Source organism: Mauremys reevesii, linkage group 5 (assembly GCF_016161935.1).
Source record: "Mauremys reevesii isolate NIE-2019 linkage group 5, ASM1616193v1, whole genome shotgun sequence".
In the NCBI taxonomy this organism is placed as follows: Eukaryota; Metazoa; Chordata; order Testudines; family Geoemydidae; genus Mauremys; species Mauremys reevesii.
The window spans coordinates 52,535,355-52,563,141 of NC_052627.1; the positions used below are offsets into that span (position 1 = coordinate 52,535,355).

At 42.0% G+C, this 27,787-nt stretch overlaps 1 protein-coding gene across 5 annotated transcripts in view; it reads right to left on the reverse strand.

Moving 5' to 3' along the window:
- RNF150 (ring finger protein 150) overlaps positions 1-21,599 on the reverse strand; it is a 181,683-nt gene extending 160,084 nt beyond the window's left edge. For 4 of the 5 annotated variants that reach the window (XR_005599245.1, XM_039541183.1, XM_039541182.1 and 1 more), the window contains exon 1: positions 20,569-21,599. Coding sequence is in view for 4 of the 5 variants with exons in the window: in XM_039541183.1 (XP_039397117.1) it covers positions 20,569-21,028 (460 nt within the window). In the remaining variant the exon portion in view is untranslated. The remainder of the gene's footprint in view (positions 1-20,568) is intronic. The other variant, XM_039541179.1, reaches the window with a different exon arrangement.
- Positions 21,600-27,787: the final 6,188 nt, after the last annotated feature.

Here is a 27,787-nt window from a genome sequence, read left to right on the forward strand (position 1 = left end):
TAAGTAACCCAACAGAAAGAAGCCTTGCGTAATACAAATGAAGGACTATAGCAGGAAGATGCTAATTCCTGCACATTGAAAAGCAACTGGTCATTTTGTAGATGCTCTCTCTCCATCATCAAAGAAAGCACCCACGTGGGTAGCCAAAGTCAACTTGTTTTTCTGTAAAGTGAAGCTGTAAGTATGGACACAAGCTAAAAATTCTTCATCTCTGGACTATTGGATTCTAACAGGGCAGAATAACTGAACAAGAAGATGGAGCCCCCAGAGTTACTCCGGGTAGTCCAAATATAATTTTGGTAAACTGGCAGATTACTATATCACTGCTACCTTTTGAAATTATAGACTGATATTCACCTGTACATATATTTTACCTGCTTTTACCTCTGAATAACTCTTATTCCTTTTTCTTAGCTAATAAACCTTTAGTTAGTTTCCTATAGAATTGGCCACCAGCGTTGTCTTTGGTGCAAGATTTAGGATGTAGGTTGACCTGGGTGAGTGATTGGTCTCTTGGGACTGGGAGTAACCTGAATATTGTTGTGATTTTTGGTGTAAGTGACCATTTACCATATGGCCCATCTGTGCCTGGGTTGCAAGATAGACTGCAGTGCCTAAGGTGACTGACTGTGACTCCATTGTAAGACTATTGTAATACTCTGGGAGTTCATATTTAGCACTAGGTTGGTGACATCTAATTATAGAAGATACCATCAGTTGGGGTGTCTGCCCTGAGGGTGGAGTCACGATTGTGAGCCACTCCAGACAGCGTGACAGTCAAACTTTACACTGGCCACATAATGAATATAATCACTTTGGGACAGATTGTGGTCCTTCTTCCAACTTGTGAATAGCTACAAGTAGTCACACTCATGACATTCATGGAACTTCCTGTAACGCTCTGTAGCCATTTGCTTGTGCTCCTCTTCAAAGCAGTTGTGACAATGGGGCACCAAAACTATCTCCTCAGTTAAAACTTCATGACATCATGGACATTCCAAAAAGACAAATCTGTACAATGAAACTTTATCACAAGTACAAGGCATGATCCATTTGTTGTTTATCCAGGGCACTTAAGCACTGCCTATTTTATCAACTTTTCTGATAGTGACATTACAGTATTCATGACTGAAAACAAAGGAAGTTACAATTACTCTTTGCAGTCACCAAAATATTATTCACTTGAATAAAGACTTACTATGCAATCATAAATAGTGAAATCTATTCAAAACAAGTTTTTCTATTGCTTTAGGGTAATAGCATGAACACCAGGTTAATCTTCAAATTAATCAAAACTGCAGTAATTCTCTGAAGGGTGGATTCTAATTAGGTTTTATTAAAGGAGACACATTGGGGTCCAAGCCTGCAAGGTGCTGAGCACCCGCAGAAAGGCACTGAGCACCCGCAGAAAGGCGCTGAGCACCCGCATCTCCTACTGAAGTTAATTTGCATTGAGGGGGCTGAGCATCTCTTAGAATTGGGCTTTTGCTGATGCATACATGTCTCCAGGGCATTGGAGGTACAAGACATAAGCCACCTAAGGTGTTCATTAATCAGCACTATTGGCTGGATTGGCATGTCTTCCTGTGATTATAAAATTCTTATGTGGGCAAATTTAAAAATACCAGAATAGCAAATATAACCTTGTGCCCTGTAACTTAGCTCCAGATTAATTTCTGTAAGTAAATATGGTAATTAAACAATGAATATTAATATTTAATATATGACATTTGTCAATTTTCCTTCCCTCACTCTTGGCTGAGGTTTTCCTTCCTCATCATATGCCAATCAGCATCCTCTGTTCACATGCCTGTGAGTCTCCCAACTACATCATCCACTGCCAGATCAGAGAGTTAGTGCCGTTTAGAATGGACGTATACAATCAGGCACATTAAGGAGCCTCTACTTGAATTTCTCAATACAAAGTGAAACTGACATGCTGATGGGGCCACAAGGGAAGGGTGAGGGTTGTAAACAGTAAAGCAAAATCAGCAAAAATTTAAAATTATATTGAAAATGGAATTGGCTCAATCATTCAAGGTGTAGTGATACTGTACAGTTGATAAGCCTTAAATACATGTATATTTCTCAATTATGCAATTCCCTTATTAGTAAGAGTAGATGATGATCACTGTACGGTTATTTTTTAATTATGCAAACTTCTCCATTCTGACTGGCTACTATGAATTACTCTGATTTGGTTGGGCACTGCCCTCAAATCCATTTGCAAACAACACCTGGTCTACCCCTTCTTTCCTCATCTACCATTGACACTCTGTGCACCTCTGGTCCCAGATATTAAATACAACTTAATTTAAAAAATAAAGTGTGTGTGGGTGTGAGAGCAGAGGTCTTAAGTTAAGCATCCCCCAAGGGAAAGGAGGAGCAGTGACAGGCATTGAAAAGACTGCAGTGTGGGGCCAGGAAGAAGTTGAGGCAGCCATGTTTATCATTGGAATGTGGAAAGGGAGGGAGTTCTTAAAGCATCAGCCAGATCAGATCAGTGACATGGGTCCCACACGACATTCTCACAAGCAAACTGGATAAATGCAGGCTCGGTAGAACTATCATTAAATGGATACACAATTGGTCAAAGAGTAACTATTAAGGAATGATATCAGATTGGAAGGAGGTCTCAAGTGGGGTTCCATGGGGATCTGTTCTTGGTCAAGCGTTACCTAAGATCTTTATTAATTACCTGGATGTAGGAACAGAAAGCATACTGATCAAATTTGCAGATGACACAAAGCTGGGGTGGAGGGTAGGGCTGCAAACACTTAGGAGGACAGAGCTAAAATTCAAAAGGGATCTTGATCAACTGAAAAACTAGCTAGAGACAACAAAATGAAATTCAGCAAAGACACATGTAAGGTGTGAAAGAAAAACCAAATGCACAAATACAAAATGGCGTACAACTGGATTGGCAGCAGAACTGCTGAGAAAGATGTTGAGGTGGTGACTTACCACAACACCCACATGAGTCAACAGTGAGATGCTGTTGCAAAAAAAGTGTAAATGCAATTTCGGTTTGCATTAAGAGAGGCATAACATGCAAGTCACAGGATGTGATAGTAGCAATCTACTCGGCTTTGGTTAGGCCTCAGCTGGAGTACTGTGTCCAATTTTGGGTACCGCTGTACAGAAAGGATGTAGAGAAACCTGGAAAGGATCCAGAGGTGAGCGACAAAGATAATCAAAGGGATGGAATGCAAGCCATTCGAGCAAAGGCTGAAGGAACTGGATATATTTAGTTTGGAAAAGAGGAGATTTAAGGGAGAACATGATAGCAGTCTTTAATACTTAAATGGCTGCCATAAAATATATGGAGAAAAATTGTTCTCTCTTGCCACAGAGGACAGGACAAGAGGCAATGGGTTCAAACTACAGCATAGCAGATTTAGATTAAATCTCAGGGAAAACTGTAAGAACAGCAGGACAATGGAACAAACTGCCTAGGGAAGTCGTGGAAGCCCCTTCACTGGAGGTTTTCAAAAAGAGACTGAATAGTCATCTGACTTTGATGATTTAGACACAATACAACATGCATCTTGGCAGGGGGGTAGACTAGATGACCCTTGCAGTCCCTGCTAGCCCTATGATTTAAAGTAGTCAAGGAGATCACCAGGCAGAGAGGATGTTGACCACATTACAGCAACAACATAAGGATTCTCCCATGTTTACACTGGTAATAACAATGCTCTGGGCTAATAGACATGTTTGCTTCTTGCCTTAGAGTAATTTTTTTTCATGAAAACCATCCTTAACTACTTAGGTTCCAATTCAGGAAAATAGCACATACTTAAAGTATGTGCTTACTTAATGGGAACTAAGCATGTGCTTGAAGTTAAGCATGTGTGCAAGAGCTTTCCTGAACAGCAAGATGTTCCTGAATTGGGGCTTTAAGCAAGAAGCACCCCCAAGTAACCCAATCAATATTAAATATAATATTCACATTAAAATTTTTAAATATCTAAAATGCATGAAGTGCCATAGAAACTCACTAACACGGCACCAAAAAAAGAGAGTAAATTTTAATATTTATTTTTAAGATACCTGTTTCATAATGACAGTAAGACTTTGGACTCTGTCATAGTGAAATACCATGTATGTTGTATCTCATTGCACAAATCAGCACTACTGGACAGCCCAGTGTGTTTATTGCTGTATGTGCATCTAGTAACTTCTGCTTTTCAGGCTAGTTCATGTATGGGTCTAATTAGTGTACACACACCCACCCCTTATTGGGTCACAGACAAGAACTTGGCAATAAAAAGTTAAAACTGAGCACTGATCTTTAAATATACCTGAACAGGTAGAAAATATACTTGGACTCTGACCCCAGGATAATCACCTTGAATTGGCTAACAGCAGAATCCACTATACTGGATAAGCAACATATTGGCCAAAACCTAAATAATAAATTTCACAAACCTTCATGTCAGATGTGTAAAAGAATCACTAAATGACATTATATGCTAAAATTTGGTACTCACAGTATTATTTTTATGACTCTACTAACGAAGTCTAAAGGAGCAGGATATATAATTAATTACACAGGATAATAGAAATAAAAGCCCTTTGACTATCAGAAAGACATGAAAGGAGAGGTCATGCCCATTTAGAAGCCAGGTAATGCCTATTCCATCTTACAGAACAATGTCCTTCACCAGTTCACCCTCCTCCATTCAACATAGTGAAAATAATCCAACTCTTCTTAAAAACTGGCTATTAGCCATGTTATGTACTGCATCTCAATCATTTCTGGTTGTAAGAACTAAGGTTGCAAAAGTAGACTTTTGGGGAGCATGGTTGGATAGCAGTAAAGGATTAATAAAAATAATAAAGAAAAAGAAGAATAAGCAGCAGTAATGAATAGCGGCAGATTCTCTTCTTTTATTACAAGAACAGCAATCACTGGATATTAAGAGATTTATTGATAGCACACACATTAGTTTTAATGTAGGAAGCAAGGCTGCTAGGCCATGGTGGTGGGAGGAGCAAATAAGTAACTGCTGGACAAGGGTCTATAAACTTTCGAGGTCCTTGACTGCCACATGACAAGATAGATTATTGTTTTCCTTTCTGGTTACATCGTGTAGAAACATCCCTTACCACAATGGTGGGAGCATGCCATGCCACCATTGGATCTACTCATGCCATATTCTTTGATCAATACAACTGCCCCCACTGCACAGGCCAACCGAAGAGACAGAGTTTCAGCAGCAGACCGAATACTACCAAAGAAAACTTGCAACTCTAGGCAGAAAATCAGACAGGCACCCTACACCAATAGTGATATCGCCCCTCAGTTTGTAAAATTATTTGATAAGTGGCAAGAAGGGACTTGGAGCAAGAGAAGAGGAACAAGAGCAGGAGGAAGATATAGGGGGATAGGAACAGAGCAATGGCATTGAGGCAAGGAACAAGAGCCAGGAGGAAAGTGGAAAGAGGAGGGGATGACGTATGGATTGGTTGAGAGGTTTTATATCTCCCCAACACGAATAATATGTATGCACTCCTATTGTAGGTATGTTAGAGATTACAAGATATTTTAACTGCTTCCCTCTCCCTACAAACAGTCTCATCTCTACAAGATTCAGCTTTATACAGTTGCGCCTCATCTATTAATTATCTTAGCCAGACCTTTGAACAATTTGGAGATGGTGCTATTTGATAGAAGAGTGATTCAGAACTGAGTGTGATATCTCCAGCATTTTATGCTGAACTGTATAACAATTTCCTCTATTGGCTTTAGATAGATTTTGAACAAGATAGAGGCCGACATGGATCCTTGCGGGCCAAGACAGGTAAGAGTTCTGGCAATGGAGGAGCAGAGAGCTGTGATAGACATCTGAGCATAGTCTGAAAGGAATGACTGAAGTAATCTTAGCATGATCCCACTAACCACCACCACATTTCTGAGATGAGGCATCGGGATTCCATGGCTGACCATAGCAGATGCTGAGGAAACATTCAGTAACTACTTCTGGGGGAATTTGGCACCAAAAAATTAAAAATTCTGCAAAATTCTGCATATTTTATTTGTCAAAACAACAATATAATCACTTCAGTTTCAATTATTTTAATAAATTATTTCAAAATACCTGTTAACATGTCAACAAATCCAGACAACAGCAAAAAAGATTCCCCCAGGAGTAGAGAGTTAAAGAAACTCCTACAACAACCCAGTTCCAGTTGGGGGGTGCTGGAGGGAGCTATGTGGTGCACCCCGAGCCCAGACACCTACACTCCTTCACCCCCAGAGCAGTGGTTCCCAAACTGGGGTTCGTGAACCCCTGGGGGTTCACAAAATGTTACAGGGGGTTCTTGGGGAAAAAAATCCCTAATGGCAGACAGAGCTGTTCCTAGGGACCCCAGGCAGCATGGGGCCAGCAGCCCAGAGCCTCTGGACTTCCAAGAGCTAAGCAGATCTGAGTGTGATAGATATGCTTGCTTTGAAGATCTAACCTTCAAGACTCCTTATAAGAAATGGAAAGGGAGGTGGATATTTTTCACTGTTTTTAAAATTAAATAGGCAGCTAGTATTGTTTTTAAAATTTTATGAAGAACAAGTTTAAGCTTTGTTGTAACGAGTGTTGTTTGCGAGGACTACTCAAGACCTGAATGCTTGTTTAAGAGGAACTCTTTGAGTTGGCTTCTTAAATACCTTCATGCTGTTTCACATCTGATTCTCCTTGATGAAACACAGGAGCCTTGTCGTATAACAGGCTTATTCAAAGTGATACAAACTACGAAAGGGAGAACTTGGAAGAGTGTTGCCATTTTCATAATGTAATAAAAATATTGTAATGATAAATAATAATAAATAGTGGGTAATAAGCAGGTCATAAAAACAAATTTTATATTTCCAATATCACTGCTTTTATAATTTATACTCAGGTAAAGGAGAAAATCCCTGGAAATATTCATTTTTCAGAGGGGGTTCACGAGACTTGACATTTTAGTGACAGGGGTTCACAGGCTGTTAAAGTTTGGGAACCACTGCCCCAGAGGCAAGCCACCACCCCGGTCCAAGACACCAGCATCCTCCCTCCGCCCAGAGCCCAGCTGTGGGGCAGCCCCCAGACACCAGCAGCCCCAGGGCCTTTATTCCACCCAGCTTCTTTACAGTCCCGCCAGGGGACATGGTGTGGTACAGCCCTGCCCTTCCAGCCAGCTCTGGCACAGGGTAAGGGTCTCCCAGGTCCTTGCCCATCCCCAGGAGAATAAGGATCAAAGAGCAGGCAGCCTCCAGCCCCATCAGGTTGGGCACTCCGCTCACTGTTAGCTGGGCTCTGCAGAGTCCAGCGGGCCCTAGTGGAGGCCAGAAATTCTGCAGGGAAACAGGGAATTCTGCACACCACAGTGGCGCAGAATTCCCCCAGGAGTAACTAACATGAATATGGATGTATGGCTCATGTCGATGGCCAAGAGAAAAATAATCATCAATCAGTATCACCACCAGCAGCAAACAGAAGCTCTTTAAACTTATAATCAGCTGCAAAGGGAAAGTGACTAAGATTAAGCTCACAATCTTACAGATAGCTCCATGTATAAAGCATTAGCCTTTGGTTGTTGATGTTAACCTGGCTGGAGGGATGGGGAAGGGGGAGGGGGAGAGGGGAAAGAGAGAGACAACAAGAGAGGAAATGGAAGTACAGAGCTCACCGAAAAAAGGGGAGAGAAAAAGAAAGATGTAGGACAGATGAGAGCAATGAAGAAATTACAAAAAGTAAAAAAGGGAGAAAAAGAAAAACTGCAGAGCACAGAGTGAGTACAGAAAGAGGAAGAAAAAATGAGACTGACAAAAAAAGACCAAAAAGGAGAGAGAGAAAATAGACAAACAAAGACAAACACAGAATATATAGGCATGTCAAGAGTCACATAAAGGGAGATGAGAGATTACTTATAGATGTGGGAAGGAGGAGAGGATTAGTGGGGAAGGAGACTGCCTAGCTCATGAAGTCAGATATAACTGAGTAAAACTGTGAGACAGTGAGAATGCATCAAACTTTTTTAAAAGGCATGAGAAGGGAAAGCTAGACATTCTATATAAACCCAAGGAGTGTACATAATGAGACAGCTGTATCCGATCTTCATGTTTTAAAGGTATTGTTGTAAAAAAGACACAGTTGCAATAGAAAAATGGTCAGAGATTTAAAGTGCCATTGTTCACAGACTACTGAAGGGATTATTAAAAAAAACCACACAACCCACACAGAAGGATAATATATTGCTAATGTAGTACTGCAAGAGAGACTGCAAGAGAAAAAGATACAAATATTTTGTCTTCTACGCAGACAGTTTGGATAGACAATGGCAATAAAAGCATTGAGATCTTTCCTGGGTGTTCCTATAGACCACCTGCACAGTCAGAGAAATCAGGAAATGTTTTGGAGGTTTGGTTTTTCTTAAACAGGTAAGTGAAGCCTGTAAAGGTATGTCTATGCCTGTTAGGGTATGTCTCCCAGTCTGGGCAGACAGACTTGCGCTAGTGGAGCTCGCGCTAGAGTGCGAAAAATAGCTGCGTGGATGCTGCAGCTCCAGCAGAGACTCAGGTTAGCCACCCAAGCTGGAACTTTGATCATGGAGAATTTTAATTAATTACTTAGGTATTGACTGGAACAACAACTAAATGCAAAATCTTAAAAGGGAGAACATGTCTCTAGTGTTTCACACATTGATTTTTTTTTTTTAAAAATCAGTTTATTGAATAGGTATTTTATTCCTAATCTCAACTGAGCCAAATATATAAGGATGAAATTAGAAAGAGCACCTACTGTAGGCTTTTGAGACCAATCTTGCACCAACTAGGAAAGAAGGATTGGGCCCCAGGTATAATCACAGACACATTCAACGTAATCATGATGGTAAATACTAGAACAAGCAATACAATTGTTTTGACCAGGATTGTAAAAAAATCAAGCAATAAATAAAACAGACAACACAGCTTAAAGATATATAATGCACAAGGTTGAAAGTCTAAGCATCAAATGGCATGTGCTTCTTTCAAATATATCTATAGTACTTGGTGGAATTTTGTTGCAATGACCTGCAAAGGAAATGTGTTTTAGGAGACATCTGAATGAAAATAGGAAAGTCAACGAGAACAAAGATAGGGAGGAAGTTCAAGGTGTAAGGAGAATGATGGGAAATAATGCTGCACCACAAATGAGTCAAACGTTCAAAACCAAATTATGGCTGGGCCTATAAAGATGTGCTAAAGGAGTGGGGTAGTGTGGGGGATGCAGGGAACCCTTTTCCCTCTGTTAGCACATCAACATCAGAGGAAGCCATAACTGAGGTGAAGGCATCATGGAATGCAAGCATGAAGGGAGGTGGCTAGTACTGCCATCAGTGCCAACTGCCCCAGAATGGTTATGACTGTGTGTTGTGTGGCATAGTTCAGTCTCTCCTCCAGCACACAAGCAAATGCTGACTCGTCTGCATCGGAGGGAAAAGAAAGCGAAACCTCTACTTCAAAGATAGGCTAGGAGAACAATCACTTTGACCATGTCACACCTCCATTGGCTCCCCGCTTCTTTATCACATCAGACATAAGCTGCTTGTCTTCACTGTCAAGGCTCTTCACAGTCTATCCCCACCCTACCTATCACACACTCTCACTTGTTATCAAGATGTTGACATTTAATGCCCGCTTCCATCACCCATGTGTTAAATTTTCAAACAAGCACCTTCATGTTTTCTCCCATGCTGCCGTTCATACATAAGAAGAGCTCCCCATAAATATCTCCAGAACTCCCTTTCCTCCTTTAAAACCCTCCTCAAAACTTGCCTTTGCTGTGACGCCTGCATAAAACTTGACAAGGGTTAGGATGCCGATGCACTGATGATACCATTGCCTATTATTCTGATCAATGTCTCACTGTTTCCTTGTATTTCCCAGTCTGACTCTTGTCTTATATTGTAAGCTTGCTTGGGCAGAGACCATCTTTTTTATCTGTGTTTGTCTAGCACAATGGGGTCCTGATCCATGATAGGGCTCTTAGCCACTATGGCAATACAAATAGTAAACACCAAGAAAACCACACTTTTTAAAAAGGTGTAGCAAGAGCCACTGCTCACCCAGTTCACTCTACCCATAGAGACATAATGTTTTATGCAGACATAATGCCTCCTTCCATGTAACAGTGCAACAGATGCCCTCCTACACCGATTCTCAGGTCCACAGTTTAGCCCTTCATGATTTTGCACTTCTATTATTTCTAACTGAAAAGTGATTTTTTTTTTAATTTTGCTTAGACTGAGAGTTTGGAGACTATTTTTTGAGGTAGAGAATCAAACGACTTTTTTCATATGTAAATGCAAAACAGCAATAAATCACCAAACTGGTTAATTCTTTTCACCATTTCCCTTCAGTTCTTCAATGTTTTCAAAAGCCTAAAGGAATTTTCTGAAGAGAAGCCAAAATATAAACAATGTAATCGCTAAGCCTCTTTTGTAAAATATAGTTGCATAATATAGTCATCTCACAAAAAACTGATTCTTTATAAAGTTTTTCCAATCTATTGTAACTGGGGCAAGAGGGCTGCTCCCAGATATCCCAGCCCAGCATATTGAATAGAAGACCACCATTTCCCCAAAAACACCACTATTATCATCAAATGTGAGGCAAACAAAGTATGGACCAAGCATCAGCCAAAAAGAAAACGAAAAAGTCATGATTGTTGAAAGAGGAGATAGCAACGACGCAGCATATGTGATCAACAGTGAAGAATACATCATGGTTAATTTAGGATATATGTTGGAAGTACAATTAGTGCCAATGATCAACTCCAATGGGAGGTGAAAGCAAGAACTGGGAAAAGAAATAGAGCCTTTTTCTGATGGACATATACCTGGAAAAATAAGGAGAGTCACACAAGAACCAAGACAAAGTTATTCAAGGCCACTGTGATACCAACATTATCATATGCTTCTGAAACTAGGCAAATGCTAGAAACTCACAACAGGATTCTTAATGCATTCTATCTATTTGGTGTCCACTAGTGGGATAAAGTAACCCACACCAATGCTTTATAAAGGATGGACTAGCACATTGCAAATACAATGATTTGAGAAATAAGGCTGAAGTGGGTTGGAGACATGTTGTACAAATGCCCGAAAAGCAATATTCCTAGACAAGCCCTTGATTGGATACCAGCTGGTGGAAGACAACAGATGACATAAGAAACCACAGAGAAAGATGTCGCTGTCATGGAAACAGACTATAATGGAGCAAGTATCAGAGGGGTAGCCGTGTTAGTCTGGATCTGTAAAAGTAGCAAAGAGTCCTGTGGCACCTTATAGACTAACAGACATATTGCAGCATGAGCTTTCGTGGGTGAATACCCACTTCGCATGAAAGCTCATGCTCCAATATGTCTGTTAGTCTATAAGGTGCCACAGGACTCTTTGCTATAATGGGGCAAGAAACGTGGCAAACAGATGGAGGTGGAAAGATGGGGTTGCCTCATGTGCCACACGGAGACGAGAGCACCTAATAAAATAATATCCCCAAGGTAGAGGATAATACGTTAAGCTAAATATAGGGTCCAGGAAGAGCTCAACAGAAAATTTTTCAATGGAATATTTTCCACCTTCAGAAAATGCAGATTTGTCAAAAGCCAAACATTTCACAGAAACCATGTTGATTTCAACAAAATTTCACCTTTAAAGAATTTTTCTTTTTATAAGGTTGAAACAACGTTTTGGAATAGAAGAGTTTGATTTTCTGTTTCAAAATGACATTTCAATTTTTTAAATGTTATATTTATATAAATTATATAAAATAAATAAATTGAAAGCTAATTGATCAAAAACATTTAACCTGAAATTAATTTTATTTCAGAATTTTCTTTCATGGAGTATTTTGAAACCTGTTGGTTTTGTTCTGTTTCACAATGGAATTGGTTTTGAAATAGTAGATTTTTCCACTAAATGAAAAATCTGGTTCCCACTCAGCAACAATCACCCATTTTATTTCTTCTGTTTTACGCAATTTGCCTTATTAAGCCCCTAATCTCCCCTGAAATTGCACAACACTGTGATTTTGTTGGCCTTTGTACTCTACTTCATTCGTCCCACTGCCTGTATCTGCCAAGAGCATTCATATGTGGATGTTACCACAATGAAATATTATTCCTACACGCATTACTTCTGGCTTACTTGCCTCTTACTTTTCCTATCTCAAGTTTCAGTATCATCCAGTTGTATATATAGACTGTAACTGGCTCTGAAGAGTCCTGTGATACTTTGCTATAGAAGATGCTATATAAAAAATAAGCTGTAAAGGCACTGTAAAAGCACTAGACTATATACTCTAAGGAACAATCCTGCATTAGCAAGGGGACAGATTACATGAACTAATGGATCAGAGATTTTATTGTAACCCTCCTTCTGTACCAAACAAACAGCCTAGTACCCAGCACTTGGATACAGCTGAAAGGCCTTGTCTGAAATGAATACTGTTTCTGTGCAGGTAAGTGGAAGGTATTGGAATCTGGAAAAGCATTAAACAGGGCTATCCCTCATAATGAATCTTCACAAGGCTGGCTCAGGGTATAAGGAGACAGAGGTCATTTGAAACTCAGGCTTCTTTCATGACAATGCACTACATTGTCTGGCAAACCAACTGGGCAAAATAATGGACTCATTCAGTCCTTTTGTGACATTTGAAAATGGTGTCCCTTTTCTATTATAAGGAAAGCAAGCCACCCCAAGTGCCAACTTTTACGCAGCTTCATTTTTGTCTCTTCTGTTAAAGCATTCCAGTGGTAACGCACGGAGATGTACTGCAAATGGGGTGGGGTGGGGGTCACTGCAGACATATATCTGCATGAGTTAATGAGCTGCATCTGTGTTAACACAATAGTGACAGACTGCATTGCCATAATATCATAATAACTCTAATTAGCAAATATCATTTTAATGCCAAAATACCAATGGGACTAGAACAAACAAACAATAATGAACTACTGCTGTAATTGTAAGCCATCCTCTCAAGGCCAGTATACCAAAATGGAGTACAAGATTAATGACAAGAGGTTAGAACAAATGTTAATGTAGTTTCATTTAAAAGGAAGCGATTTCTCTTGGCTGAACTATATATAATATACAGAACCTAGCAACTGTGCAAGTATGATTCTGAACAACAGCTAGCACAGTGCCTCAGATAACGGGAGGGTGAAAAGGAGGAAAGAAGTCAATCAGTTAGTAAAGTTTGGTCAATAAATGTTACAAACTACACCTCAGTGAACCTACTGCTTTAATGAACTGACCAGACGCTCTCTCAAGGCCTAATCCAAAGCCTATTGAACTCAGTGGGAATCTTCTCATTGAGTTCAATGGGTTTTGGATCTGGTGCTCACACCATAAGTGTAAGATAAAAGATTCAAATTAAAATGAGAGGCAAGTTTTCAATAAGTCAGAAAAAAAATCCGTTTTCTTGGGAAATTCATGGAGGATAGGTCCATCAATGGCTATTAGCCAGGATGGGGAAGGATGGTTTCCCTAGCCTCTGTTTGCCAGAAGCTGGGAATGGGTGACAGGGGATGGATCACTTGATGATTACCTGTTCTGTTCATTCCCTCTGGGGCACCTGGCATTGGCCACTGTCGGAAGACAGGATACTAGGCTAGATGGACCTTTGGTCTGACCCAGTAGGGCCGTTCTTATGGAAAAACTGGGGAAAATATTTGAGCAACTGGGAGCAATGAATTTTATCCATAGGAGGCCTGGAATGCAGTAGATTAAAGAAATAGTTTTTTCACCTCAGGGAACATACAGTAGTGATTAAAGTTAGTTTGGTGTTCTCTTCCTAGTCTCCATAGTCAAAACTCATCCCTGTTCTAACCCCTTTGAGTTACACAAGGATGAATTTGGCACTAGCTGTCTACATCACAAAGACACCTTACAATTAGACATAACTGACAGCCTCAGCTAGAGAGAAACCCAAAACTGGAATACTAGCAGAGTTGTAATTCAGGGATGAGGTTCAGTGGCAGAACTGAGTAAGAATGTTGTACAGTGCCTATTTGCACTATGCTTAGCTCAAGCCAGGCATTAAGGACCACACTTTTAGTGCTCATTAAAGTAAGTATTTTCTAATGTCCCTAAGTGACTTAGGAGCACAAGTCCCACAAAAAGCCAATGGAACTTATCCCCCTAACTCAGGCGCTTTTGAAAATCCAACCCTAAATTCACTCAACAAATTTTATATATATTTAATGTGACTATTCTCACAAATAATTGTACTGAGTTCAATAGACTATCTAAAATCCAGCAGAAGCTTTAAAATCCAGACCCAAAACACATAAAGCATAAATAACTATCTTACTGCAATGTTTAAGGTCAGTTGTAAAAACAACAAATAAAAATAAATACAATATTGAATTAAATCTCAAACTCAGTAAAGGGATACATTTTCAACTGCAGTCTCTGTTTGTGTCCCCTGAAATAGGTCCATAAATGTTTGCACACTCAAAAAATGTGCATGCCATTATCTGAATGTGAAAATGGGCATTTGTGCATACAAATCAGGTAGTAGGGACATCACTTAATTGCCATGCAGGAATGATATTTGCACCAGAGATACACATGAATTTTTTTTTTTTGGGACAGGCATCAGAGACTGGCTGAAGTTGGCTGAAAATGTGGCCCTACACACACAATACATTATTATATGTGCGGAATATATTTTACTTTGCTGGTTTAAGCACAGCCTTCATATACTGTAAACCAAACCAAAAACTACTTTGTTTTACAGATCATGTATGTGAATTCTAATTTGCATATCTGCGCAAGCCCTAAAATTTAGTTTTAATACAATACAGGATTATAGGTGGAAGCAGGAGAAAGTGTATTACTAGTCTAAAATAACTCCACCTGTATGTTCTAAAATGTGTTAAAAGAAATAGCTGGGTAGAGACCTTGATAGAGTGTGGGACAAAAGCACTGTTGCTTCCAAAGAGTGGTCTAGAAAAAGTGACTCCAGAACAGAAGACCAGAGATTACATCTTGCCTCCATTGAAGTTACTGCCAGTTTTGCTATTGACTTCAATGGAACAAGGATTTCATCCTAGGTTCTTAATGAAAATAATCAAAATACTCTGCTTTTATTATAAGACAGAATATTTTTGACAATCATTACTAACACATGACAGCCATTTCAAAAATCCAAAAAGCACTTCCCTCTTAGAGAGCTGGATGTCGCTTTCCACTTACAATATGCCACTAAAAATTAGTGATGACATGCAACATAAATGCAGAATACAGTGGAATTCAGACTACTTGACTCACGTACTGTATATGTGCTGTTCAGAACAATTACAACATTCTAAATAAATGTGGTGATTGGATCAAAATTTGTGAGGCATTCAGATGCAATATCACAATGTTGATGGCACCAGAGAACCCATTTGACATTTGTTCAATACTGTAAATTATACTGATTTCAACTGATTTTATTCATACTAAGTATATAATATGAATTATGTATATAGACTGTCATATTTTATTAAAATTATGCACAGCAGCTAGCTTTTCAAACCTAAACTACTGCTATTTCGTTTTAAATGGGGGGCGGGGCAGATACTCAAAGGCCTAGTTGACATTATGGATTACCATCCTGGAAAAATCTCTTAACACACACATTTTTTCATACAAGTTCATTATTTAGAAGTGATAAAAGCTTCTGAACCTAGCAGAAATTCTAGATGTTTTGCTCTCCCATAATTAAAAAAAACTATTTAAATGAAAAGTAAGCACATTCCAGCTAATAGCTTCTATACTGTACTTCAGACCAATATAAAATTAAAAGACAATTAATAAAATCTTCATAATTTACAACGCAAATACTCACAGTCTCGCTAGCACCAGTACTGACATTTTTTTTTTAAGAAAGTTTGTATTTCCACAACATGAAAAAATGACCTTGTTTCTCTGAGGTTTGGTTTATGGACTTGTAGCCAATGACCCAAGAACATATGAATGAAATTCAAATTACATTTTAATACAGGTTAAAAATCTTCAGATTTACACATCAAAAGGTACTAAAAGCTCATCACCACTTGTCTCTTTCAGATTCTAGAGATGGGCACAAAACAAAACTCCAAAGCTACATTCCGATCAGAATTTGTAGCTCAACCTAGTCGTTAAGGGCCAAACAAACCTAAACACTCCTTAGGTCTGGGAAAGTTCAGATTTGGATGCAAATTTTGAACATGTAAGTTCAAGATGGTTTGAATTTAGGGTTTTGGTTTGGCCCTTTATAAGCTCTATGAAGTTTGGGTCTGGGATTTTGAATCCCTCTTTTTTAAGAACAAGTACCAATTTTTTAAGGGTAAATTAAAAAGAGATCATGTAGGTTTGCATGAGTATTACCAATTTTGTGAATACACAGAGGACTTCACTCTCCAGGCCTATCAATCTGGCACTTTTCATTAATATATTTACTTGAAAAATATAAGAACAAGCATTAGCATTAACTTGACACCTTTTGCTAAAACATAGACCTGACTTTCACTAAACAGCCTTTTAAATTTTGTCCCTCATTTCTAAGTATCAGCCACATATCAGGAAATAAAAAATCCTCAGCATGTCTTTCTGCACATTTCACTGGAATTAAAGTTGCCATGCCTGTGGTGTTCACTTGGTGCCTGATCCGAAGACTTCCACTGACTTCAATATGACTTCATTGAGCTTTTGGATCAGGCCCGTGACAGTGAGGATTTCAATATTGAGTTTTAATTCAATGCAAATCTAAACTTTTGTCTGGAGCAACGGGGCACTAAAAAACTTTCACATACAAGTCTCAGGGTTTGTGGAATAGCTCCATGATAGCTCTGGTTTCATATTCAACACCTGTTTTCTTTCAAAGCACCTCTCTTACATACCAGAATGACCTTAACAACTATGAGTTCAAATCTGTTAGAAACTGCAAAAAGATATCAGAGAGAACTATTATCTTTAATTACAGAAGAGAATGCAGGCACAGTAGACACACATTTTAGTCACTCAGTGGAAGAGGACAGCAGCACGCACAGGCAGCAGCACATGCTTTTCATGTCAACAGTTTAGAGGGAGAGAAGATAGAGCGTTTTGGGTGGCGGGGGAAGAGTTGAAAGATAATAGGGTAAAATAGTTGGGAGAAGAGGAAGTGATGTGGAGTTGGGAGAAGGGGAAATAAGAGACAGTGGAATAGAGAATAGATAGGAAGGGGGTGTGTGTGTGTGTGCAGGGCGGCTAGGGCACCAGCGGGCTGCGCCCCGCGGGGGCGCACATCCTGGGGCGTCATTTTTGGTTTGGCTCTCTCCCGCCGCTCGCCTGCGGCGCGGCAGGTCCACGGGCCGGGTCATGCCTGCGGGGCGGGTCCCGTCTTCTTCCTCGGTTGAGCTCCTCTCCCGCGCGGCGCGACTGGCGCTGCCGCAGTCCTGCCGTCGTCCGGCGGGCCGCTTGGCACGAGGCCATACGCTCCGAGCCTCAGCCCGCTGCTCCGGCCTCCCAGAAGAGGGGACCGCCAGGGGAGGAGGGGAGGGGAGGGGACTGGGGCGCTGTGTGTGTGTGTGTGTGTGTGTGTGTGTGTGTGTGTGTGTGTGTGTGTGTGTGTGTGTGAGAGAGAGAGAGAGAGAGAAGCAGCAAGAAAAACTGATAGAGGAAATGAGATAGAAAACAATGGGGGGGGGGGGAAGAAGCTAAAAACAGTTTGGAGTAGAGAATGTGTTAAGAAACCAAAGCTCTTAGCATTTTCTTGTTAGTGAGGGACAGGAACCACTACATTATACAGCAGGAAATGGTAACAGCTATAAGGAAAGTCAGAATTCACTTTACCTTACATATAAAAACTGAAAAGAACAAGGGTAAAATAAAGTACAAAAAAACCTGGTGTCATATTTCTTTTGACTTTTAAAATACTTCCAGGTTGCATTTCAAAACCATCCATTTCCACATTTTTCCATGGTGGAACCTTTTCATTTTCCCACTATGGGAGTTTAGTGTTTGCAACACACACAGCAGATGTGGCTGGCCTGAAAGCCCAATTCAACCTTGCCCTGCACCTTGTGTCATCATTGACACCAGAGTACAGTGAGTGTAAAATGCTAACAAGTCAAATTGGTAGCAGTTATGATTTTATACTCTTTTTACACTCACTTTGCCTTGGTATTAATGATTACACCAGATGCAGGGTATGGATAAATCATCCCCTGGGTTTCCACTAATTCCTCAAAAATCAGCTAGGCAGGACCTAGGGGATAGCAAAATATCCCTACAACTATGTTTAATTAATAATAATTATGTTTCTTCTGTTTTAATAGGCCTGGGCCTAAAATACCTCTGTGTTTCAATTGTGCAGAGTACAGGGTTTTCCTAAGATATGAGTGTGAACTGTTTTTCAGCATCACAAAACTAAAATGTTCATTGCTTTTTGAGAAAATGTGAAAAAAACGAGTTTTGAATTTAATTTGAAAAATAAATTAGCTTCAAGGCCTCAATGGTCTCTGACTGATCATAGTTTATAAGAATATTTTTTAAAAGTTTCATTTCATTTCAGCGTATGGGATGGCAGAATCACACGGCTGGGTATTCCTGATTAAGAAAGTAGCATTTCTAATGGAAACCAATGCAGTGCTTGAAAAGGAGTTTCTGAATAAGCTGCAAAGGTGCCAGGTAACACTAAAGAAGCTGTCCCCATGTTACTATACTCGATATAGTATTATTCTGAAAGCAGAGGGCACAAAAGGTAATAAATAATCTTTGTTTCATTCCTTTTGGACTTTAATCTTTAAATTGTTGAAAGATTTTTTTACTTCCAGTTTCCAAATAAACCACAATTTGCATAGGAAAACAGCTTAGTACATTCTTCAAAAACAGGCTAGCCATTAATTGATCCAACATGTTGGCAGTTTTAAGGAAACTTATTAGACAACAAATGGTGTATCCTATTTTGTGTTGAAATACCCTGAGCATGACTTTCTATATGTCAAGCTCCTATTATGTTGCCTGCTAAATAATCTTCAGTACTTAAAGTAATAGGAAGTAGAACCTAAACAGAAACTAAACCATATGCAGTTTATTGAGAACAGTTCTAAGACTATTAGGAACTTTAATTTTAAAGCCATAAAAAGTCCTAAGCAACATCAAGATAAAAATTACATATAACCCCTTCCTCTGATCCAATCCACTCATCTCAAAAGCATATGAATTTGCTCCAGTAAACAGTTAATCTCTTCATAGAAGACTGAGTGCAAGATGTTCAAAATGTTCTAATAGCTGCACCATTATGTTCGTAATGCAAGGAATTCTTTTACTTCTCATCCATCCTGGCTAGTTTATTGCAAAACGTAAAAATGTAATTAAAATATCCATGCTTTGTAACCTAATCATGTTCTAATTTACCCCCAACACCACTACACTGGCATGACAGAGCTGGGTATGATTAGTTACTGGATGCAAACCAGAGATTCCGCTAATAGATGGCATTTTAGTCTGCATGGCATATGTTCTTGGCATAAGAGACTAGTGGCCCCTGGCAGAAGACTTTGTCCCTAAAAATAAATCTGATTAGCTGATCTTTAAAACAACAATTTCAAAACAAACATTTTTATTAAAAAAGTGTTTTCATTATATAGCAAACTCAGTGTTTGTTTTGGCTTTGCTGTTATTTCTGATGGCTATGTTTGTGTTTACTCTCTCATGGCACAACTTGATTAATTCTTTGAGTCCTGAATACCCATCTCCAGGCATCAAAGGCACACATGGGAAGGATGAGAAACCATAATTTGAGACAAATGTCTGCACCTGTATTTCATAAAATCAGATACTCCACAGTGTTTGGTCCCACAGATGAAAATAATTGCAAAAATGATGATAGACACTGTATTCCCTACTTTGCTGAACCTCCTAGTACTTAAGAAACAATGTTATCCTTCACATCTTGAAGAGCTCAATCTCACCCACAGCCCCTGCCTGACATGGGCCACCGGATCTTAATGATCCAACAAAATGCTTACAGCTGCCTAACTGCCCCCTAAAGGGACCACAGGTCCCATAAAATCCACAAAAGTGGCCAAAACTTCACAGCTTTTGAACTTTTCCACCAGACTGAATGTTATTATTTAAAGGTCTTGGCAACCTGTCAATTTCTCTCCATGGCAGCAGTCAGAAGAGTATTTACAATCTGTAAAGGTGCCCAGAAAAACACTTATCTTCTGTGCAGAAATGAAACAGCTAACTCCTGGCAAGGATAACTGATATACAAACTGACCAAGAGGGGCCGTCCAGCCCACCCCAGCTATCAGCTCAGCCCAGCTATTTGGGGGGAGAATGTCCCCCACTTCCCCATCTCCACGCAGCATCAAACGCCTAGGCTGGCGAGCGAAGCTGGCTGTAACACCACGACCAGCTACCTAGGTACCAGCAGGCACGGTCCCCGTTAACGAGCGGGGTGAAGGGAGGGGTCAAACTGGCCTTAAAAGCGCCGGCCTGGGGGGCAGCGTACCCCGCCAGCAGGGATTTCTGCAGGCGGCCCGTAGGGGCTGCAAGCGAGGAGGCGGCCCCGCTCCCGCTCACCTGCGTGCGGCATGGTGATGGTCTCGTTGGCGCTGCTGGAGCCCACGTTGAAGATCACCACGGCCGAGGCGTTCTGGGCGGCGGCGTGCCGGATCTTATCCTTGTACGTGCAGTTGCCCTTGGGGATCAGCGCGACCCAGCTCTTGCCCTGGCCCGGGGCGGCGAAGCGGGTGTGGGGGTCGCAGGCCAGCCGGTCGTGGGCGGAGGCGGTCATCACCACCTGGCCCCGGGCATCCTGCTTGGGCGAGTGCTCCCCGTAGCGCCCGCACTCGCTCTTCTCGCTGCGCAGCTCCGGGCTGCCGGGCGCCGGCTCGGCGTAGGTGATGTTCACGAAGGCCGTGTACCACTCCTCTTTCTCGGCCACCGTGAAGTCCAGGCAGAGCAGATGCACGAAGCAGAAGGAGAGCAGCCATGTTGAGAGGGCCAGGCTGCGGCACGCCTGGATCAGAGACATTGCCATCCTTCCTCGGCCTCCCCCCTCGCCTGCGGCCCGGCTGCGCGCCTGGCTGCGTGTGCGAGCGGGCACCGGAGCCTGCTCTGCTCTGCGCTAGGCGGCGGCTGCTCCCGCGGCTGGGATCCCGCCGGGGAGCGGGGTGGGAGCTGGCTGGGTCACCTCAGCTGTAATGCATTTCACTGGGGGCTTTGCCGTGCCTCTGAGCGCCTTGCTCCGTAGCTCTCGCCCCCTCGCCTCCCTTTCTACCCCTCCCCCTCGGGCTCCTTCCTGGCTTTCCGGGCGCTTTCCTCTCCCTTCGGGGCAGGGGGTGGTTGCACACACTGCACGGGAGCTTGGGGGACCCCCTCCAAAAGGGAGCTCCGGCTGGCTGAGGAGGCGGCGTTCTTGCTATATGCAGCTGGGGGGCTGCTGCTCGCCCTCCCCCGCTCCACCCCCTCGCCGGGTAGCTGTGCAGGCGGCTCGCCAGAGGAGATGCTGGCTCTGGGGGAGCGGGGTAGGGGAGGGCGTGCAGGAGGGGCTTTGGTGTGATGTCAAGAGCTCTTGCGGCTCTGCTTTAATGGCGTTCAGCCTTGGGTGGGCAGCAGCGCCACCTGCTGGGAGACAGGCGGGACAGCGGCAGCACCAGGCTGTGAGCTGGTGGAGGGCACTATCACCACCGCTTCAGTCTTTGGCAGCAATTCCGCGGCTGGTGCTTCGCTTGGAGAGGGAGTGAGGGACCCACCCCTGAATTGCTGCGGAAGATCCAGATGTGCCGCCCCTCTCTGTTGGCTGTCCCAAGCACCTGCTTGCTGGGCTGGAGCCAGTTACCCTAGAGCAGGGGTTCTCAAAGTGGGGATCATGAGCCCTCATGGGGTCACAAGATTATTACATAGGCGATCACGAGCTCTCAGCCTCCACCCAAAACCCCACTTTGCCTCTGGCATTTATAATGGTGTTAAATATATAAAAACATGTTTTTATATATTTATAAGGGGGGAGGGGTCACACTCAGAGGCTTTCTATGTGAAAGGGGTCACTAGTACAAAAGTTTGAGAACCCCTGCCCTAGAGCAGTGGTTTTCAACCTGTTGCTTGTGGGGTGCACACAGACTGTTTAAGATTTCCAAAGTAGTCTGCACCTTCATTTGAAATGTTTAGGGATCCATCAATGGCAAAAGTTGAAAACCACTCTACCAAACAGTCTGAAAGAAAATTGACGTTTAGGATTAGGGACTTTAAAAATCACCTTTTGGACCCTACTATTTTAATTAATTTACTTGCTTTCCTGCCTATCAATGAGAATTTTTCTCTTGACAAATTATCCATAACTACCCTCAAGGGGATCACTGTCCTCTTCCTCTGAAGCATCTGCTACTAGCCCCTGCCAGAAACAGCGCACTGGATTGAATGGCCCACCGCTCTGACCTGTTATAACAGTCCCAATGTTCCCAAGGAAAGAAAGCACTAAAGGACAGTTCTCCATTTAATTCCTGTTTTATATGGGTCTGTAACAATAAATAAGCCTGTGTTATGCTATTAAATGAGAAGTATTTGTGTGTATATGTATACATTAGGAAACAAACATTCTGTTTCAGAACACAACAGACATGCACAATAAACAGATTTAAACACAAAACAAGTAGGTCAAATATTGATACAAATATAAAGAATGTTTAATTTGAAACTTAAAGAAAAGCAATAGGACTTCTGAGGCAACATCTATTAAAATAGGTGAGTCAAGCACAAAGGAATGGGTAAAATCCTGGAGCCACTGTAATCAATGTTTTGGAACTTTGATTCTTTATTATGTATAATAATTGGAATTAAAATACTCACAGGGAGAAAGTATGTGGTTAATATTCTGATCTCTTTCATGCCAGTAAGAAAAGAGTGTTAAACCACAACTGAGTCATTCTGTATCTACTCAAATGCAAATGAGATCTGAATCTGTTGCATATAAGGAGAAAAAGTTATACTTTGAATAGTCATTTATTCTTTCTTGTAAACAGTTGACATGATGAACATATATGGTCTGTTTTAATCTTCTTGTGGCTAAACTCTGCTGTTGCCCTTTGACTTACATGGGACTTGTGCATGTAAACTGAAGGCAGTATTTGACTTTTAAGTTATATTGCTACATGGTTATGTTCAGTGTGGGCAGAGGATATACGTTACCACTAACATATCTATGGTGCTTCAGAACGGCTGATTTCCTAAAATGGGGAAGAGTGATCAAAAGTGTGAATAAAAATTGGGAGTTAAGAAGAATCATAGAACTGGAAGGGACCTTGAGAGGTCATCTAGGCCAGTGGTTCTCAAACTTGGGCTGCTGCTTGTTCAGGGAAAATCCTGATTATCCAGATGAGCAGTATGTCCCCCATGCTCATTGGGTAATCAGCATTTTCTGTCCCAAGGGAAGAGAGAGGGAGGGGAGTAGCTGCAGGAGACAGGAGCCTCCTTAGTATTGCTTGAGTGTGGGGAGCTGGGAGGAAGAGGACAGTGCGGGAATTGGGAGAGATCCAGGGTAGCACAGGGGCTACTCCACCCAGACCCTGTCCCATTCTTGCCTCCCCTGACTCCTGCTCTCAGCTGGAGAATCGGTTGTAAGAACAGCCCTGTTACCTGGCTCCATCTCCAACCATGGACAGCCCTGCTATTCAGCTCTAGCTCTGCCCTCAGCTCTTGGTAGCTCAGACCAGGGATGGTCCCACTACTCAGCTCTGGCTAGGCCCATGGCTCCCAGCAGCTCCAGTTTCTGCACTCCCCTGGTGGTCCTGGTTGCAGTGGTTCCACCCTGAGGTACATCTGAGCACCTCTACCCCACCCAGACCAGCAACTGCCAGCTCAGAGTATGCTCTGCAGCCAGGGAAGGAAAGAGGCAACCTGGCAGAAGGACTCAGTGACTGGAGGCACCTCAGTGACTGGGCCTTTTGTTATGCTTGCCAGGCATCAGCTGTTCCCCTTCCTGCTGGGGGCCCTGCTATCCAGCTCCAGCTTGCCCCAGGTCCCATCCCAGTGGGGATGCTGCAGTCAGGACCATCAGGGAAGTGTAGGGACCAGAGCCATTGGGAGCCCAGGAAGGAGCTGGAGCTCCCAGCAGGATGGAACAGCTAAAACCCAGTGGGCCAAATGGAAGGCCCTACCAGGCTGGATCTAGCCCATGTGCCATTAATTGAAGAATATTGTTATACAGTATTGGTGAAATGCTGTTCTACTGTTCACATTTTTAAAAGGATGTTGAAAAATGGGGGAGGGTGCAGAGAATAGCCACACAAAAAATTCCAGCATCAGAGAAAATGCCCTACAGTGAAAGACTTCAGGAACTCTATCAGGAATTTATTTAATCAGAAATACGTTTGAGACATGAGTTGATTATAGGGTATACTTGAAATAACTTAACAGAAAAAGAAAAAAAAAGCCAAACAGGTACTAAAAGGCTCTTTAACCTAGCAGAGAAAGGAACAACAAGAACCAATGGTCCATCTTTTGGAGTCTTTTAAATCAAGAGTAGATGCCTTTCTGGAAGACATGCTTTAGTCAAACAAGACTCAATACAGACGTAACTGGGTCAAGTTATTTGATCTATATTATATAGCAGCTGAGACTAGATCTAATGGCCCATTCTTGCCTCAAAAATCTGTCAATCTAGGAGTAAAGACAGCAAGACTTGTTTATTCCCAGTACCTTACTTTAAAATAAATAATTATTAATTTGACCTACTGTAATTCAATGTTGAATAATAGAGAAGTGAAAATGTACAACAGTTCTACTTATTTTATTTTTTGTGTTGCCAAGATCATTCTGAACTCTCCTTCTGTCTAGCTCCTTAAAATTCCATTCTTGCTCTGCGATAGGAATATAATACCATTAACTAGAGATCCAGCCAGCCTTACCAGTCCCCCAGGCCTGCAAATTATTTTGCCACTAACCTTACCCTACCCTATGCCTCCCGTCTTTAAAAAACAAAAGAAAACAAAAAAACCCCTACTGACCTGTGTTCCACCCACCTCCTCGCAGAAATGAAAAGCAAGTGACTCTTGTCCTACATGATCAAATGCCACTTTGCATTGATATGAATGAACAGCACAGGCTCAGGGCTTATCTATATAGGGGGAAAGCCTACAGCAGTTAGTGCAAACTACTAGCCTACCTACTCCACACCAACTCAGTATATGGATACTAAAAGGGCTTGTGTACAGAGTAGCTTAATGTACTTGGAAAAGCATTAAGCTACTGTTCACAAAGGCACTTTTAGTGAACAGTAAGAGTGTTCATCAAGCTAAGCCAGCCAAGGGCACTCTTAATGTTCAGTAAGAAAGTGTCCATACTGGGAGTTAGGGTGTCGTAGACAGTGTGCTTTAAATTCACACCCACTTACTGAACACTAACTTCCCTTGGTAGACAAGCCCTCCATTTTTATAACGGGGTCCTGAAAACCAGGAATGTCCCTGCTTGCATGGTCTGTACCAGTCATGTTTACAGTGTCTGGTACTTTTCTTTTTTATACGCCAGTAGACTTATGGACGCCTTAAGGAGTCACTGGCCAGCTGAACTGCTGAAATTGCAGCAGAGCTTTTCATTTAGCTGTCCTCAATTCAGCCCTTTAGTGGACACAGTTAATTTGGAACCCTGCAATGTGAATTATTAGTTCAAATTATTCCTTCTAATGTGTATTACTTAGCATTTGTCATCCATGAATTTCACTTGCCACTATGCTGCCAATCCACCTACCTTGTCCAGTTCCTCTGAAGGTCTTCACAGTCTTCTCTGGTCTTGAGTAAATTAAATAATTTTGTGCCACATCACTTACCATTTTTTTTATCCGTACATCATTGGTACCAATATGTACCATGAGTGGGGCTCCTCCCTAACACTATCCAGAATTATTATCTATATAAAGAATTATTCTTAGTACTTTATATTAAGGTTAAGGACCATTTAGAAAAGCTGGACATGCACAAATCCATGGGTCTGGATCTAATGCATCCAAGGGTGCTGAGGGAATTGGCTGATGTGCTTGCAGAGCCTTGGCCATTATTTTTGAAAACTCGTGGTGATCAGGGGAAGTCCCGGACTATTGGAAAAAGGCAAATATAGTGCCCATCTTTACAAAAGGGAAGAAGGAGAATCTGGGGAGCTACAGACTGGCCAACCTCACCTCAGCCCCTGGAAAAATCATGGAGCAGGTCCTCAAGGAATCTATTTTGAAGCACTTGACCACCTTCCTTTTCTCAAGAACAGTCACCCTGGACTCACCAAAGGCAAGTCATGCCTGACCAACCCGATTGCCTTCTATGATGAGATAATTGGCTCTGTGGATATGGGAAAAGTGGTGCAGGTGATATATCCTGATTTTAGCAGAGCTTTTGATATGGTCTCCCACGGTATTCTTGCCAGCGAGTTAAAAAAGTATGGATTGGATGAATGGACTATAAGGTGGATAGAAAGCTCGCTAGATCATCAGGCTTAACAAGTAGTGATCAACAACTCGAAGTCTAGTTGGCAGCCAGTATCAAGTGGAGTGTCCTGGGGTCAGTCCTTGGTCCGGTTTGGTTCAATATCTTCATTGATGATCTGGATGATGGGATGGATTGCACCTTCAGCAAGTTCACGGATGACACTAAGATAGGGTGAGAGGTAGATACGCTGGAGGGTGGGGATAGTGTCCAGAGTGATCTAGACAAACCGAAAGATTGGGCCAAAAGAAATCTCATGAGGTTCAACAAGGACAAGGGCAGAGTCCTGCGCTTAGGATGGAAGAATCTCATGCACCGCTACAGGCTGGGGACCGACTGGCTAAGCGGCAGTTCTGCAGAAAAGAACCTGGGGATTACAGTGGACGAGAAGCTGGATATGAGTCAGCAGTGTGCCCTTATTGCCAAAAAGCTAATGGCATATTGGGCTGCATTAGCAGGAGCATTGCCAGCAGATCGAGGGAAGTGATTATTACCCTCTATTCGACACTGGTGAGGTGACATCTGGAGCATTGCATCCAGTTTTGGGCCCCCCACTACAGAAAGGATGTGAACAAATTGTAGCAGAGGGCAACAAAAATTATTAGGGGGCTGCGGCACATGACTTACGAGGAAAGGCTGATGGAACTGAGGTTATTTAGTCTACAGAAGAGAAGAATGAGAGAAGATTTGATAGCAGCCTTCAACTACCTGAAAAGGGGTTCCAAAGAGGATGGAGCTAGACTGTTCTCAGTGGTGGCAGATGACAGAACAAGAAGTAATGGTCTCAAGTTGCAGTGGGGGAGGTCTATGTTGGCTATTAGGAAAAACTATTTCACTAGGAGGATGGTGAACCACTGGAATGGGCTACCTAGGGAGGTGGTGGAATCTCCATCCTTGGAGGTTTTTAAGGCCTGGCTTGACAAAGCCCTATCTGGGATGGTTTAGTTAGGGTTGGTCCTGGTTTGAGCAGGGGGTTGGACTAGGTGACCTCCTGAGGTCTCTTCCAATCCTAATCTTCTATGATTGTAACTCTGTCACCTTTTGGAACCACAGACTAACTAATTTGTATATATGCTTGCCTGCCTCAGTGTTGTGATAACTCTCATTTATTTTCTATGGATAGGTCTACATTACAAATTTAGAGTGTCGTGTTTCTGGTGAAGACACTCTAAGCTGATGAGAGAGAACTCTCTTGTTGGCTTAATAACTCCACTTCCATGAGAGGTGGAAGCTATGCCGGAGGGAGAAACTCTCCTGCCAACATAACGCTGTCTACACCAGCGCTCAGGTCGGTATAACTTCGTCACTTGGGGTGTGGACTATTCACTCCC